At 36.7% G+C, this 17,594-nt stretch overlaps 1 protein-coding gene across 1 annotated transcript in view; it reads right to left on the reverse strand.

The window, feature by feature from the left end:
* LOC145666348 (neuroendocrine convertase 1-like) overlaps positions 1-17,594 on the reverse strand; it is a 351,242-nt gene that overhangs the window by 109,839 nt on the left and 223,809 nt on the right. The window contains exon 10 of the mRNA XM_081733482.1: positions 2,944-3,162. Within this exon, the coding sequence (XP_081589608.1) occupies positions 2,944-3,162 (219 nt within the window). The remainder of the gene's footprint in view (positions 1-2,943; positions 3,163-17,594) is intronic.

The raw sequence follows: 17,594 nt of genomic DNA on the forward strand, positions 1-17,594 counted from the left end.
GTTGAATCAATATGCCACTCGCCAGGCACGTAGCCAGAATTTCGTGAAGGGGGGGGGGGGTCCGTGACATGAAATACGGTGGTCATCACAACAGTGGATCGATCATTCTAAACTATTTTACTGGAACATATGTTGGTTTGTTCAGCCAGGATTTCGTAACGCGGGGGGAGGGGGAGCGTGACATAAAATTCTGAAGGCCCAGGAGCTCGATTAATCTAAACTACTTTACTATCAACATATATTGATTTGTTAGAACAATAAAATGAGATATGTTGACAAGTATTTTAATAACAAACTATGAAGAAATTTCGAGCAAAATAATAATAATAATAATAAAAAGTACGCAAAAGCACGCAAAATCTTCCTGTAGTTTTCTTTTTAATTTTTAACGTTGATCCTTCTTTTTGTCATTTCATTTTGTTTTATCCTTCCTTATTTTTTTCATTTCTGGTCTCGAAGGGTGGGCCTGGACCCCCTGGACACCCCCCCCCTTGGCTACGTGCCTGCACTCGCTCACAGTTCAATAGTTAAATTTAACTCCAACGCTAAAGTTACACTTATTATGTTCCTACAATTAGAATGAGAAACTGACAGACTGCCTGTCACTTTGTCGACCTTAAATTACAACGAAAACATAAAAAGGATACAAAGTGTAGGAAAATTGTAATTACTCATTTCTTTCGTTAATATTAATCCTTTTCAGCGTATTACGCTTCACTAGAATTTAAGAGGGATGATATGACAGGACGTTAGTCTTTAATTCGCTGTAATTTCTCTGGAAACTTTAGATTACCTTTCTTGGCTCAGTTTACGGTATCAGTACATCAGTATTACACTTGTTTTACGCTATAAAAAGTAATTTAATATCCAAGAGTAAGATTTAAATACAGATCAGTTAAGTTGGACAAGTAGAAATAATTAATAACTGTAATACCAAAAATTACTCCACTGTTCCTCAAACTGATTATGACTAACTCTACTCAACCAAATTTCATTTACATGCTACGAAGAAACGCACGAAATTTACCTTTCTTATTTTGTCAGACTGTTTTAATAATTTCCCTTTAATTCTTACCTGTTATGTGCTTGAATGCTTCAAGACATACCAAGTGAGAGTATGAGTTTCATAACTCCTAAAAATATGGAAATTTGCTGTGACAAATATGCATTTTAATCTTCTGAAATATCTTCAATATTTTTTGAAAATAAACTTACAAGATAGTTACCAAGATAATGCAAATACTTTAACTAAATACCACTTACCAGATTGATGTGGTGTTGAACCACATTTAGCAAGTAGCACAGCCTTGGATTCCTCGCGGAATTGAAGTATATATAAATCACTTCCGCAAAAACTAGTGGATCATTGCTTTTGAACCATCCTTTCTATGCTGTAGTACAGTTACGTTTTGTACAGAGTGATGAGGAAGGGAATCTGTACAAGATTTGATGATCTACAATTAACTATTAATATTCAACAATGTTCTAAGCGGGAATTTGAAGGCGCCAGAGTAGGTGTTGACAGTTCCTCAAAACATGTTGGAATACATCTGGTTGTGTATATTAACGGATTGTCCTTTTTAAATGCTGCGTCGTGCTCAGTTGATTTTGAGTTTAACGTCCCGTTCCGCAACGAGGCCATATGAGACGTGGACTTACTGATTAACGTGGCATCCGAACCACATGAGATCCCGCCGGAATCGAACCCGGTTCTCCCACGCCAAAGGCGCGTTTGCTAACCGCTTGTGCTGCTGAGAGGCCACCTCTGGTGCTTGGGGTTTCGGGTTCGATCCCATACCCCGCCAAGTGAACTTTGTGGTGGACAAACACCGTGTGCGTGGGTTTCCTCGGGGTTCGCCCGTTTCCTCCCAGTTCCTTTATTCCACCATTTTATTCATTACTCCTCATCACCGTCTCCTTTAGCCTAACCGGCATAACCATGAGACGTAAAACAAAGATTTCATTTTTTCATTTTCAATTTTTCTCAAAATTTCACGGTGAACGGTTGCAACCCTTACCTCACCTTGGCTATGTATAATATGATTTCTTCTTTTTATTATAATTCTCTCACTGTCATTTGTGTATGAACAATACACTGATGTTTTCAATACATTGATAACTATATATAGAGAGTAGATTCCTGACTTTTGTTTTAGCGAACTTAAAAAATTCGTTACTGAATTCCCTATGTGTCTCTCTTTCTGTGTGTCTGTGCGTTATTTGGATTTTTTTTTTTTTTTCAATTTTGAGCCTTCCATTCGATGGAGCATCAAAAGCTATCCCAAAGAAGTGATGAAAATTTTCGCATCTCTTTTACCATTCGTGAGATATTGACCAAAAAAGTTCCGGTTTCGGGAGATTTAAGGAGCCATATCTCGGGAACCGTAAGTCATACAGAAATCGTATTGGTGTTCACCTAAGAGAATGGTGAATATTTTGTTGTCAAATGGTAACCAGTGGCGACTGGTTATATCTGTATTTTCATTATATATATATATATATATATATATATATATATATATATATATATACTGTGACAAACAGTGACAGTTCAATATAGGTAATGCAATAGATTCCCTAATACGCCGGTTCCAAATATGTAAGTGTATTATTTATTGAATTTAAGCAAATAAATTTAATACACAATTTCATACAAATTTAGAAAAAACAATTCGTTCGCTCTAGCAACGCTCTTCGGGCATTCTCAACTGGTTTCTCACTGGTATGCTGTTGTCTGAGTTGAGAAAATAATTCAATATTCTCCTTGATGATTCTGAAAACAACATTTTGATCATGTAATGGCTCTTCCAACCAGCGCCATTTTCTTAAATTTAATTTACGTGCAAAGAAGTAAAACATATCTGAAAAGAATAAGAAATTATTATCTAGAACATGATTAAACATTGCTGAGTGTAATTTATGGATTCTATGAGAGTAACTTACATTGGATTTGCTGCTACAACACAAACAGATTTCGGAGGAACGTTTGTCCAATTAGCTGCAGCTGTTACCATGCCGTGAGCGTTCATTAGGCCAAAACCGAATCTTGTGTTTGTTCTGAAACCAGCCGCGTTTTCTTGCCAACCATCATTCATGCTTAGCGGTGCGTATTCGGATGTCCATACCACTAAATGTTGCACATCTCTCCAAGTTAGGTCGGGACTAAAAACAAAATAAAAAGAACTTTAGGTTAAGAATATAACAGAAGCAAAATATATACTGTATATAGATAGATAGATAGATAGATAGATAGAGGTTGTTAATGAACTATACCGACAACTGTGAGAGGTGATTTCTCACATCAAAATAAGGAAAAAAGTTCATATGTACCTATGGGTAAAAGTGCATAGTTTCATAACTAGGGCTGTCCAAAATCGCGAAAAAGTTAAATTTCAACAGGCCCTATTTCGAATTCCAGAAACCGTGGATGGTGTTCCTTATCATCGTAAAGGAAATCACGCATACACAATCCACAAATGCATATTTGTTAAATTTTCAATGGATTCTGAAAAGGTATAATTTTCAAACATGCTCTAAATAGTTTTCAGACATGTCATGATTTCAAGGAGGGTCCAAAGTAGGCAGGAGCTAACCCTTGACAACAATCGACATCCAGTGCTTCGGAGGGAAGTCGGAAGTGTTAGCAACCGGTAGCTCCATGTTTTTTTTTTTTTTTTTTTCGGAATAACGTGATGCGATGTATTTCGTCACGGTATATTTAACATTTTTTTTTTTTTCACTTATAAGCGTGAAAGAAAACATCGCAGTATGCTTTTTCCCGAGTACGAGAGACCGTGCTGCTGACGATCCTTAACACTTCCGACATCGCAGCAAAGGATTTCGTGTTCATTACTACCAAGACTTATCGTTTGTTTACTTTGGGCCAATCATTATGTCAGAGCATGTCTCAAAATTTGGTTGATGGCAAGTCTGGGAGTTTCACCCCGCAGGAAATAATCTTTATACCCATTGAACATTAATGAAATGTGATTTTTTGAACTGGGTATACATGACTTCCTTTACGGTGATAAGGATCAACAACCAGAGGTTCAAGAATTCGAAATAGGGCCTTTTGAAATTTAGCTTTTTCTCGATTTTGATCAGGCCTAGCTCTGAAACCATGCGCTTTTACCCGAGGTCCATATGAATATTTTTTTCTTATTTTGATGTGAAGAATCATCTTTTACAGTTTCTCGGTATAGTTCATTAACACACTCTGTATATATATATATATATATATATATATATATATATATATAAACAGTGATTTGTAAAATAAATAGAAATGTATGTAAATAGAAATTAATGGTTTCACGACAGCTCGGTAGTAGAGCATCAGGTCCGTAGCCAGAAGGCTAACAAAGGGGAATCGTGATATTTGGATTCTAGAGGTAAGTTAATCATCATCATAGGTATTCCACAATTATTTGCAAGTCACTTGGCGCAACTGAGAATCTTCCATGCTCCACGGTCTTCCGCTAACCTTTTCGTTTTCACCTACGAGTTTTCTGTTTTGATATCGTCCATCAATTGTAGTCTCTTTCCCCCTGTTTCGTTCCTGTTACCATACCTTTGCCACTCCCTCATGACAGAGTTCCTTCTTAGCCAAATTCGCAACCAGTTTTCCTTCCTCTTGTGAATAATATCTAATTTTTTTTTCTCCCCACCACTTCTAACACCCTTTCATTCCTGTCCCGCTAGGCCCAGCTAACTCTCTCCATTTTTCTCCATACCTTAAACTCATAGTGTGTTTTAGTAGGTAAATGCAGTTATAAAATATAGTTTCCCCTAATAAACTATGTACAAACAAAAGCATTTTCTGCGCATTGAACAATTAGCACACTTTAATGTGATAGTAACTGATTCTGGAAATTGACAAAATGGATACTTAATTATAACAGAATATTCTTCTTAGCCAAAAGAGCAGACATTAGATTAAAGATTTCGTTTTATTTAATTTCCTACTGAAAGTTCTGTGAGGTCACTGTTAACCGCTCGTCTTCTAAGTAAACATCACAGCCAGAACAAGGAGCAAACATAAGACGGCGTTGTGCACTAAGAGCCAGGTGCATTCAGTGGCATCGTTTCGGAGGTCAAGGGACTTTCTTCTTTTGAACGACTACATCTTTATTCTTTATTTTGGGCTTTTGGACAGTCTTTAACCCTACGTTCTAATACCTCTATGGTAACACACCACTTCAGCAACTAAAACTTCTGGCTGGTCCTGGTGTTAGTGAGTAGAATCCACAATTCTAATGAATTTCAAGTTTCTTTTCGTATTTCAATTACCCAAAAGGTAAGATTTTGTATCCTAAGAAAACGCAAATTTAAATAACAGGGATAGTTTTCATTTCCTCTTTAGACCAACTCAAAAATTAAAAATATTAAGTTTTGGCAATTTTTAGGTGGATTAGTCCCTGAAAGCTACAATCATGTCAAATTTAATCATTGTAGCCCTACAGGAAGCGCCGAATAATTTTAGGGTGTAGAAGATGTCCCATATAAATAACATGGGAAAGATCTTTCAGTTCCCCATGAAAAGCACTCTAAAATATTGGAAATGTTTGTTTTCAGTGATTTTGTTAAATAGAAAACGTGCGGGAATATCAAATTTCAAGTTTATTTTCCAATTCCAAGTACCTAAAGCATGAGATTAGGAGGTCCAAAAAGGCTCCTTTAAATAACATGGGAATTTCATCTCCTCTTTAACCCACTAAAAATTTAAAATATTCATTTTTGGCAATTCTTTCGTGGGTTAGTTCCGAAAAGTTATAATCATGCCAAATTTTAACTTTCCACGTCAACTGAAAGTAACCTTTATTTTATGTCAGTGAGTTTATTGTAGTTTTATATATAATTAGGATTTTCCACATGATATGAAAGTAGAAAGTGTCCCAAATCAACCTACTTTCTTCCCTCCAGTATGATATTCCAAAATAACATTAAATGTATGTGATTATAAGGCAACAGTAACAAGCGTTGTCTTGAATTGACGTAAGACAAACCCTCAGTGGCTCCGCGTAGTGTGGTCGCTAACGTCTCAACTTTGGAGCGAGCAGTCCCGGGTTCGATTCCCAGTAGAGACACTTGGTCATAAAAGTATAAGATGTTTTTTTCAGGTCAGCCATCCTGAGCGAGGTTTATCAGGATCTTCCTCATTCACAATAGGTAAATGCCATACAGGCTGCATCCTTCCTACCCTTTCCCAGATAATGTACTTGCCGAGTGACGTCATCTCACATATGAGGCAGGCCAACATGGCCATAGATGCCGAAAGCCCAGAAATCAAAATCCTAAGACAAATTCTAATTAAAATGTTTGGATTCTGCGACGATGAACGTTCAGAACTTTGAAGTTATAGATTTAGATATTTAAGAAATAATGTTTTTTTTCTCCGTCCGGAAAGCCATTTCTCATATTGACAATTTCAGCTTGATTTCATGGTTGATTTTTCGTTGATACATCGTTGGTATATATATAATATTTATCGGATACATATAGAAGAAACAACCTTAAGAAGGAGCTTGTAATGACATAGAATAATATTTTCTCTTACACACAGGAACAGAAAAAAAGGAAAAAGAGAAAACCAACCAAACGGAAAGAAGAGAAGCTAAGTTTCGGAAAAACAAAAGAAGAGTACGAATCAGCGAGGTCAATGAAGCAAAAGAGGAAAGGAGAGGGGGAGAAGAAAATTTTCAGAGATGGGAAAGAGAAAGAGGGAGAGAAGAATAAAGGCATTGTGGATTGGGTAGAAGATCGTGGAATTACATTTCGAGGTATCTCATTTGAGCTATTCAACCAGAATGAATGAGCTCGGTTCATCCAACTTAAGAAAGAACATTGGCGAAAGAGAGAGAGAGAAAATCTTAAGGTCGTGTTCTCCGGATTCTTCTACAAGCTAAGATTCTTCCTTCTTTTTCTATCTTCTCCATGAAAGGAAGAAATGTAGGAGTCAAGTGAAAAAGGTGGAACATTTCTGTGGAACATGATAGAACAAAAGGAAAAAAATATTTTTTTATTTTTCTTTTGCTCGCATACTTCAACTTCCATTTCTTATTCTTCGTATCTACGTCACATTACATCCTTCTTCTCCGCCGTTTCCTTACTCTTCACTAACTCTTCTCTGCCTTTTCTTTTTCACTCTTCCCAACGGAGGAGTTGCGAAATTGTTCCGCGCAGAAATCTCATCGAAACTTCACCAACGGGATGTTGGTAGCGGGGACCAGGTAGATGGAACGAACATGCTTATATAACGTTTGCGTTCGCTTAGGAACAAACAATATACCAAAACATCTACAATATTACTAGATACGTGGTGGTAAACATTGCTATTTATCTTTATTTATCGCTATGCTATGAAATCATTTAGTGAGAGTGTGGAAAAGGAAATACAGGGTCCGCCACAAAAATGTATACACTCTTTGTCATTCTGTATTATTGACAATTGCTCTGAAATTTAAGTATGTTGTAGTACGGTTTTTCACCCAACAGATGCCGACACTGTCAATTGTTTCCATTATTATGTTGTAGTATGCTTTTTCGTCCAAAAGATGTCGGTACTGTTAGCACGGTTAGTGAAATAAGAAAATGACAGCGGAAGTACGTTTTGAAGTGTTTTATCAGGTTTTGGAACGCTATTGAAGGGGTGTGTCTAATTTACTGACCAGCACATTTTCTTGGCCACCGCCAAAACTATGAGACCCACGAACTTGAAATTTTCATAAAATATGTATCTCTACACCACCAATATATCCTCCAAATTTCATTGAGATACCTTAATATTTACTATATATCTATATAAAAAAATCGATAAAATTTTGGTATAACTTGGCCACCGATAAAAATCTGAGGGCCACCAACTTGCAATTTTCATCAAATATATATCTCTACACCACCAATATATCCACCAAGTTTCATTCAGATATCTAAATACTTACTATATATCTATATCAAAAAAATGTTAAAATTTTGGTATATATTTGGTGATATTAATTTGGTGAAAATTTCAAGTTGGTGGCCCCTACAGTTTTGGAGGTGGCCAAGTATACCAAAATTTTAACATTTTTTGATATAGATAAATAGTAAACATTGAGATATCTCAATGTAATTTCGTGGATATATTGGGGGTGTTGAGGGATATATTTAGTGGGAATTTCAAGTTGGTGGCCCTCATAGTTTTGGAGGTGGCCAAGTTATACTAAAATTTTAACAATTTTTTGATATAGATAAACAGTAAACATTGAGATATCTCAATGAAATATCGTGGATATATTGGGGGTGTAGAGATATATATTTTGTGAAAATTTCAAGTTGGTGACCCTCATAGTTTTGGCGGTGGCCAAGTTATACCAAAATTTTAACAATTTTTTATATAGATATATAATAAATATTGAGGTATCTCAATGAAATTTGGTGGATATATTGGTGGTGTAGAGATATATATTTTGTGAAAATTTCAAGTTGGTAGCCCTCATAGTTTTGGCGGTGGCCAAGAAAATGTTCTGGCCAGTAAATTAGAGACATGTTTTTGTGTTTTCGTTTCCAAATCAGGAGACGACATCTTCGATCCTCGCCAAAATCACATCCTAACTGCTTTCAAAAATTATATTAGAAATTCATTGATGTTTCTCCTCATCGGGATACGGTCAAATGTCGCTGCCAAAACCTCACTGACCATAAACTCGCGTGAACAAAACCTTGCTACCCAAAATCTCGCGTGACCAATATCTAGTCGCCCAAAACCTCACGGACCAAAATCTCGCTTAGCCAAAACTTTGAGTGATAAAATTCTCTACCATAAGTAGCACCGTCAAAGTGAAATGAAAAAGAACACCCCAGACCCTAACCTCATTTAAGTTACAAATTTGATCGAGGTCGGTTTCGTGGTTCAAGAATTATTAAATTTTATTTATTTTTATATATATCTCCTACTCCTACTTTTCTTCGTTGTACTGTCAAAGTGAAATAATAATAACCATCCCAGGTCCGAATCTCATCTATGTTGAAAATTTGATCAAAATCGGTTGGGTGGCTCAAGAGATATGACGTCACAAACATAGTCATTTTCCTTTTTAATCTATATATATATTTCCAAAGCACACGTTAGAAGTTTCTTGTCTTTATTTTAATGCAGTTATCTCTTACCACTAAATATATACATATAGCAATAAATAGAACATTTCATACCCAAGAAATCGTCGTGACGAGGTTTTGTACTGACAACATTTCTTTCCAGGCGAGATTACGTCCCGCGTAGTTTAGTCCAGGCAAGATTCTGTGTCGTGAGATCAAAACCGCGACGTTTTGGCCAGGCAAGATTTTGGGTTGCGAAGTTTTGGCAGACGAGGTTTTGGCAACGCAAGGTTTTGGCCAGGTGAGATTTTCGCCCGTGAGGTTTTTGGCTAGGTGACGTTTTGGCCCGGCGAGATTTTGTCACTATAGGTTTCGGGCAACGAGGTTTTGCCCAGGCGAGGTTTTGGTCCTCAAGATTGTCGTCGCGAGGTTCTGGCCGCGAGGTTTTGTACCCTACACCCCACATTTTTAAAAAGAATATCTATATAATTTGAGTGTAACACCAACTTGATCATCAGTCATCCGTACTGATGATCAAATTTATAAAATAAAATAAACTTTTACATGAAATAAAAGTTTATTTTCAAAGAAAAAATATGTAATTAAGGCGAATATTCGGACCCAAGAGGACGGGAATGGGTAATGGCAAAAAATTCCTAACGATTAATTGAATAATTTTACCTAAGCTTGTTAGGGTCATGGAAACTAGGAGACCTAAGTTGGGAGGTCATGTTGCAAGATTGGAAGAAAGTAAGAATGCTTTCGAAACTCTAGCTGGAAACTCAACCGAAAAAGGGTCATGAAAACATCTAGGCGCAAATGGAATGATAATATTAAGATGAATATCGCAGAAATATGAATACAAAGAAGAAACTGGATCCAGTTGGATAAAGACAAAAATTAATGAAGAACTTCTGTGAACGCGACATTGAACCTCCGCGTTCTACACGTCATAAGGTTAGTTAGTAAAACTACATTATTTTTAACTTGCATGAAGCGTACCACTTCATTAAACAAAAACTATTTTAGAGATTGTTCTATCTTACAGCATAACGTTTTCTTGATAATATCACCAGTTACTAGGATTATTGCATATCCGGATCACGACCAGAACTCATTAACCCATCTATGGCTGTGTGAACCAATGAAGTTCAACTGTTGAACGAGGGGCGTAACTAAGCTCGGTGAAAATGTATGTTGCACCAACAACGTTCAAGATTGAGTCTCGATTAAATGGTGGATAAACTTGGTTTTACGTGAACAACCGAATTTGGGGGTTTAAACGTTGTTCATCTAAGTCAATCTGTTTACATTCAATAATGTCGTGGTATTTTGTCACTAATGAAATTACATTTCTCATGTTCGGAAAAATTTTTTGCTCGTGGTTTCGTTATTTTTTCCATCACAATTACAATCACTGAAATTGACTACTCACAACTCTATGCACACAATATCGAAAGTCGAAAAGACCGGCGCGCGGTATGCTTTCTTCATTTGTTACTTTGTTAAATGATGACAACAAATCAGAGTCGATTTTACAAATTGACCGAAGTTTACTTAAACGAGATGTACTGAACTTCGACTTTCAATGGTGCAGAAAAAGTCCGGAAACCACGTTTAAACTTGAAAGTTTAATGTTGAACGCGTTTGAGTGTACGCTTGTTTAAGCTTCGTTGATGTACACGGCTGCTAATTGGTGTTTCAGTGTATGTAAGTTCTGCATTTCCTTCTGAATCAACTGCGTTGAACACCCGGCCATTTGTGTGTGGTTTACATGTTTGTCTCTCTGACTTCATAAATAATAATAATAATAATAATAATAATAATAATAATAATAATAATAATAATAATAATAATAATAATAATAATAATGATATACATAACTAACTCTATTGTCTATGGAACCTGAAAGTGCAATGCCGCGTTTATAAAAGCTCTCCATTGACTTCTATCTTTAGCCAACATAATCCAGTTTCTATTTTGTATTTACACTTCCCAGAGGTCCATCTTAATATTGTTCTCCCATTTGCACTAGATCTTCCCAATGGTTTTTCCGGATAAGACTTCCACTTAAAATTTTGAAAGTGATCCTACTTTCTTCCATTCTGGCTACACGACATGCCCACCCGAACATCCTAGATTTCATGACCCATCACCGTTTGGTAAATGGTACAAATTATACAATTCCTCGTTTTGCAGTATCCGCCATTCCCCATTTCCGTTCCTTTTGGGTCTGAATATTCGTCTTAGGATCTTGTTTTCAAATACTTACAGTCTGCGTTCTTCCCTTAGAGTAAACGATCATGTTTCAGAACCATACAATACAACAGGAATTATTACGGTTTGGTATATTTTGAGCTCCAATTTCTTTCTAGATATGGTTTTGGTCTTTTAATCTTCATCCTAGATATTTCAAAGTAACCATTTTGTCGAAAGTATTAGCTGATGTTTTAACGTACCAATTGTTTGCAGTATTATGGTCACGTCGAGTTTTCATGTACCTTTTTTTACATTTACTTCTAAAACCATGACTTAGCAGGCGTTTAATAAAACCTCTGCATTTCATTTTAATACGCATATCATATCCTGTAAGATTGACATCATCAGCATACGCCATAACCTGATGAGTAGCATTCACCTATTGGCCCTGGCTGATATCTTTAACTTTCCTTATGACATATTCCAGAACAGAATTGAATAAAATAATAGCGACAACGCATCTCTTTGTGTTAGTTCATTCTCGACTGAAAGTTCGCGGACATGCATTTCCATACTCGCACTTTAACTTTGGTTTGATCTTAAAAATAATTAAATAAAATAATTAGCTAATTCTACGTCTCTAATAGTGACATTACTAAGGCTGTTCAATTAATGGACTTGTTTCTTTGAACCCTATTAATTCCTTACATGTGTAACAAATAATTTCTTGAACGTTTAACGATTGCGCCCTGCCTTTCGAAAGCTTTATCTTCCAAGTAAACCTTTTCATATAAGAACAAGCAGTGGCGTATTTACGATTTTGTTTCGGAGGGGGCTTTGCTAACTTTCGGAGGGGGGCTTTGCCTGAAAATATGAAAATTCTGCAAGATATTTCATATACTTTACTATAGTACGTAAGATTTCGGGAGGGGGGGCTTAAGCCCGGAAGCCCCCCTAAATACGCCACTGATAACAAGATTAGTGGTAGAGCAGAAACCTCTGGTGCATTCGGTTCGTGGTTCGATCTCAGCTCCGCCTAGTGTCCCTTGTAATGGACAAACACCATGTGCATGGGTTTTCTCGGAATTGTCAGCTTTCCTCCTACTTTATCATTTCACCATTACATTCATTATCATTATTTCCGTCTCCCTTAATATCGAAGCATAAACCTGGGACGTTAAACAAAAAAGCACAACAAAATTTGAAGGATGGAGTCTTATCGGTGGCTGATCTGCCCGGGGGGCCTAGGCAATCAGTTTTCCGAATGACATAATTAATTGAAGAATTATCAAATTTCAAATTTTGATCAAGGTCATGCTTATGTTGGTTTTTCGTCGGTTTCTTAATGATTTGCACCCGCTGAACACGAATATGGCAGTTATTTCCCCGTAATGTCAAAATTTGTGATGATATAAGCATATCAGATTTTATTGAAACAGTAATATATTATACAATTGTATCTTATAGGAACATTGAACTGCAAACATAACACACACATTTTGGACATCAACTTTCTGGGTAACAAAAATCTACATAACAACACATAAATACCAAAATATATGAATATTACATTTCTTATAAAAAATATACGAAAGTACTTGAGATTGGAGGAAAATGTTCATCACGTACTGGAATTCCGTAATCAAAAGTGAAGGTTAGTGGTTCTTTTTCTTTCGTGGGAAACGTTCACTTCGTCTCGGACTAACCCCCAAGTATAATCACCCATCATTGCAGAGTTCCACCTTCCTTGATATCTGCTTTGCATTACCTGAATGTCCTTATGGAAACGTTCCCCGTGCTCTTCGCTAACATCTCCGAAATTCTCCCTAAAGAAATCCAAGTGTGAATGAAGCATATTTAATTTTAAAGACATTCTACATCCCAATGCTCGATATTGATCAATGAGTGTCTTAACTTGGTGATCAAACGCTTCACTTCGGTTATGCACAAGAAATCCCGTCACCAACTTATGAAAGGCCTCTCAAGCGTTTTTTTCCAACTCTGTCTTTTTTTTTTTTAAGTGTAGCACTATTAAGCATGACACGAATCTGAGGCCCTGTGAAAATGCCAGCCAGAAATTTTGCCTCTGATAAAGCTTGGAACATTTGTACATTCTAGGGCATGTGAATTGCGATCCAGAGCTTTCACAAATTGTTTTGCCAATACCAGCTTAATATGTAATGTTGGCATGAGAATCTTCTCCCTGGGCACTAATGCTTCATTTATCACATTATGTGTTCCTGAAATAAGCTCCGTTCTTTCAGGCCACACGGTTTGATCATAATGCTGGTTAGTTGCCCGACCGTTCCACAGGCATAGAAAGCAGGAATATTTAGTATAACCACTTTGCAACCCAAGAAGAAAACCAATAATTTTGAAATCCCCACACACGTCCCATTGATGTTCCTCATATTTAATTTTCTCCAACATCAGCTTCACACTTGAATAACTTTCCTTCATGTGGATGGAATATGCAACAGGGATTGAAGGATACTGATTTCCGTTGTGCAAAATAACAACCTTCAGACTAGTACTCGAACTGTCCATCAACAGTCTCCATTCCTTTGGTTCATATTGAAAGCCAGTTGCCCTAAAAAAGACCACCGATATCTGTACAGAGCCAAATTAATCCTCAGCAGCAAAATAAACGAAAAAACGTTGGTATCTGCTTCTGTACTTAGATATTTTGAAGGAAGGAAGTAGAAAGTTCCACTCTTTGAGCCATAGTGCTAGCAATTTGGACTTATTTTTCGGTAATTGTAGATTTCTAATCAGATCATCTAGCTCTTTTTGGTTCAGTAAATGAGGTTTCTAACTATTTTCCAAAACGAACGAACTATCTGAACTGTCGGAATGAGCTGGTTCTTCACTGAAAACCGTTTGGGGTGAAGGTGAGGGAATAGGGAGTTCTTCACTATGCGGAACAGGTGCTCGGGAGGATGGTATGTTTGAGTATTGTAGCTGACGTTTGTTCTAGCCTTTCTTGTAGTGCGTCAAGTCGATCATGCAAAAATAACAATCATCATGATGGTTGGTAGGTTCTCTCCACACTCGCGGAATGGCAAATGGCATTCTTTTCCTATTCCCATGCAACCAATGTTCCAACGTCGACCTGCAATTACCACAAGACACATGTGGGGCCGATTGCTTGTCAAGATCCCCAACCGCCATTACGAAGTAAGCTTTATAGGCTGCACAAAATTTTGTTCCAGGCACAATCCTATGCTTCACCTGCTTTGGACCAGTATAGTATCCACACACATAACAAAAGGAATCCGCACGTAACTTGCACTTCCGCCCCGATGACATGTTGCTCAAATACATTAACTACACACTGACACTTACTGGTATTTAACTACACGTTTTTTTTTAAAGCTAGCCAGCGGCTAGCACCCTGTTAGAGGGTTACGCCCTCTTTTAGGGAAGGGAATTTTATGGAGCATGGGTAATGGATGTATGAAGGATGGTCTATGGGAAGGTAGATATCAACTTATCTTTATTTAGTGATCTATACATAAACATAGGACTTAAGGCTTTTGCAGCCTTAACATTTGGGTTGGTAGACATACAAAATAATACAAAGTTAACATATAATATACATAACATATAATGTAGGTAGTATAAGAAGAAACATATAAAACACATAGAAACAGGATGATAAATCAAGAAGCGATGGTTTAGAGATAATGAGAGTTATTAGTCAGATGCAGAAGGAAATAATTTATACACTATACCAAAAAAGTAGCGATTTGTATGACGATGGAGGTGAGAGATGAGATGAGGTGCAAAACACGCCACAACACATAGGAAATGTTAAATAGACAAATGAGAGCATCTTCTTGCCTAGGGGCGGCTCTAGGCTATGATGTGGACAGGGGGAGCCCATATTAGTGAGAGGAGAATCACTGTGCAGTAGATGGAGTTATGAATGGGTGATGAAAATGAGTATGGAAATCATCGAGGAGGTTTAAGTCTGGGTGATTCGGTGGTAGTGTGTAACAATACAGGGTAAATAATAATGACAATGGCGTATGCATATATCGAGAAGGCGTGGGATGAATTGCTAAATGGTGCATGGCATCTAGAAGAAGAGGATGATGATCGTGGTAACGTTTAGTAAGATAAGTAAGTCTGAGTTTTTCGATATGGTACTGTAATGTAGGGAATGTGATAAGACTGTAAAGATGTTGGGTAGGGCTGGGTAATTTGATTCTATGTGCAATTCGGAAGGCATGGCGTTCAAGTATTAGGAGTTTGTTGTAAAAACTGGTTGGGGCAGATACCCAGGCTGTGTGGCCGTGTGTGAGAGTTGGGCGGAGAAATGCTTTATAGGTAGTAAGAACAGTGGCTGGTTTTAAACCCCAAGTAGTGCCAGTTAAACGTTTTAGTAAATTTAAGCGATTGTATGCTTTACAAGTAATTGATGCCAGATGCTGCTTCCAAGTTAGATGACGATCGAATGTCACACCTAGATATGTTGCTGTCTTACTGGCTTGTATGGGAATCTGGTCAACCTGAATGTCTAGTCTATTGGGGTTGCGGCGAATTCTAGTTGACTTTTTGGGTGGTAGAAATACGACCGCTTGTGTTTTTTAAGCGTTAATGTGAAGATGCCATTTTGTGCACCAGAGACAGAAATTATCTATAGCTGTCTGTAGAAGCGTATTAATTTGTTGCATGGTATTTCCCAGTGCAAGGAAGGCTTTAACTACACGCATGTTCACTCAGATAGACTTATACGATAATATAAAATAACTGTGGAAAATGTGGAAGCAGCACTTTGCGACCATTTCATTACTACCAGAATTGGCTACATCTTAATTATTGCTTATACACTATTTAATTAGTTTACAATTCTGCTATGAATCTTTAGAATCTATATTCTCTGTTTGCTACTCTGAACAATTATCTTTAATAACAAATGCGCTACCACCTAGCGAGTATCGAAATAAATGCACGCAAATTGCTCTGCATAAATCAATATAGGTAGAAAAATAAAGCATGCTTATATCACTGAAAATATTGACACTACATAAAAATAAGTGCCGGATTCGTGTTCAGGGGGTCAAAATACATAAAAATTCATCAAGAAATAATAATAAGCAAAATTTTGTATACCAGTGTTGTTTATATATTTTTGAAAGTTTGTAATAAACTCATTATATAAATATCATAGTCTGGGTTCTGGCTGCACCCCCCCCCCTCCAGTTTTACCTTCTAGATCTGTCACTGAGGATTAGAATTAATAAAATCAACAGATTTCAAGAAAAGGAGTTCTATACACACAAATCTAAAACAAAGGCTTGTCTTAGAACAACACGTCCCACGTCAGTGATATACTGTGCAGTAATAACATTCAACTCCCTGAAAAGAAAACTACCTATCAAATACCTTTAAATATTTACGATCCTTAAAAACATACTCACGCGATTACATACCTATTCCCTGTTCAGCGTAAGCTCTAAACTTCGATAAACAAAATATTTGTATCATTCCGCTTGCCACAAATATGATTGGCTAGTGATGTATCACTCCCACTCCCCACGAGGAGGAGCAAATTATACACGTGCATTTTAACAATACTGTCTCGTGTTGTCCAGGTATTTATGGCAGCAGCAGAAAAGAAAAAAAAAAACTAGAAATATTAAAAAAATGATTTGAATTTCGCTAGTAAGTAGTTTTCCCTTGTTGATGTTTCACCACAACACTCGCGGAGCCGGGATTCATGTGAGCCATTTTTCAAACTTTAAAGCAGAACACGCCTCCACAATTGAATTGGCGCCATAATTACTGCGCATGCTTAGTGTTTATTTGTATTGTTTCATTAACCACATTCAATTGCAGTATTATTAGATAATCCGTATTATATTGTTGTCCGTATTATATTAATGAAGCAGTTTTATATGAAGTTTCATAGTAAAAATATTAATCAAATCATATGAACTGTTTTGCGGAGGACTACCAGCGTCGGTAGGCCAACAGCAAATCAGCGAGATTTAGTTTCACGTAGCTTTGTTTATCGCAATTTTGAGGTTAGGTAGAACAAGGAATAATTTTCTGTAAATCATACATATTAGAAAGTGTCAATCTTTGTACGATTAATTAAATGTTTCATTTGGCAGTTCTTGTATACTGATCAAATGTTCTGAAGATTATGTTCTCTACATTGGGCTAATTGTGCACACCCTTAAAGATCTTTTTAACTATCACAAAATATTCAGGAATAATTGACGCAGAGGAAGAAATAGATGTTTTGAAATTTATTTAGTTCATTCTGATTTGATATTACCATCTAGTGTACAGTAGCAGAAGTTTAAACA

The sequence above is a fragment of the Thermobia domestica genome, chromosome 12, assembly GCF_964235325.1.
Source record: "Thermobia domestica chromosome 12, izTheDome1.hap1.1, whole genome shotgun sequence".
NCBI lineage: Eukaryota > Metazoa > Arthropoda > Insecta > Zygentoma > Lepismatidae > Thermobia > Thermobia domestica.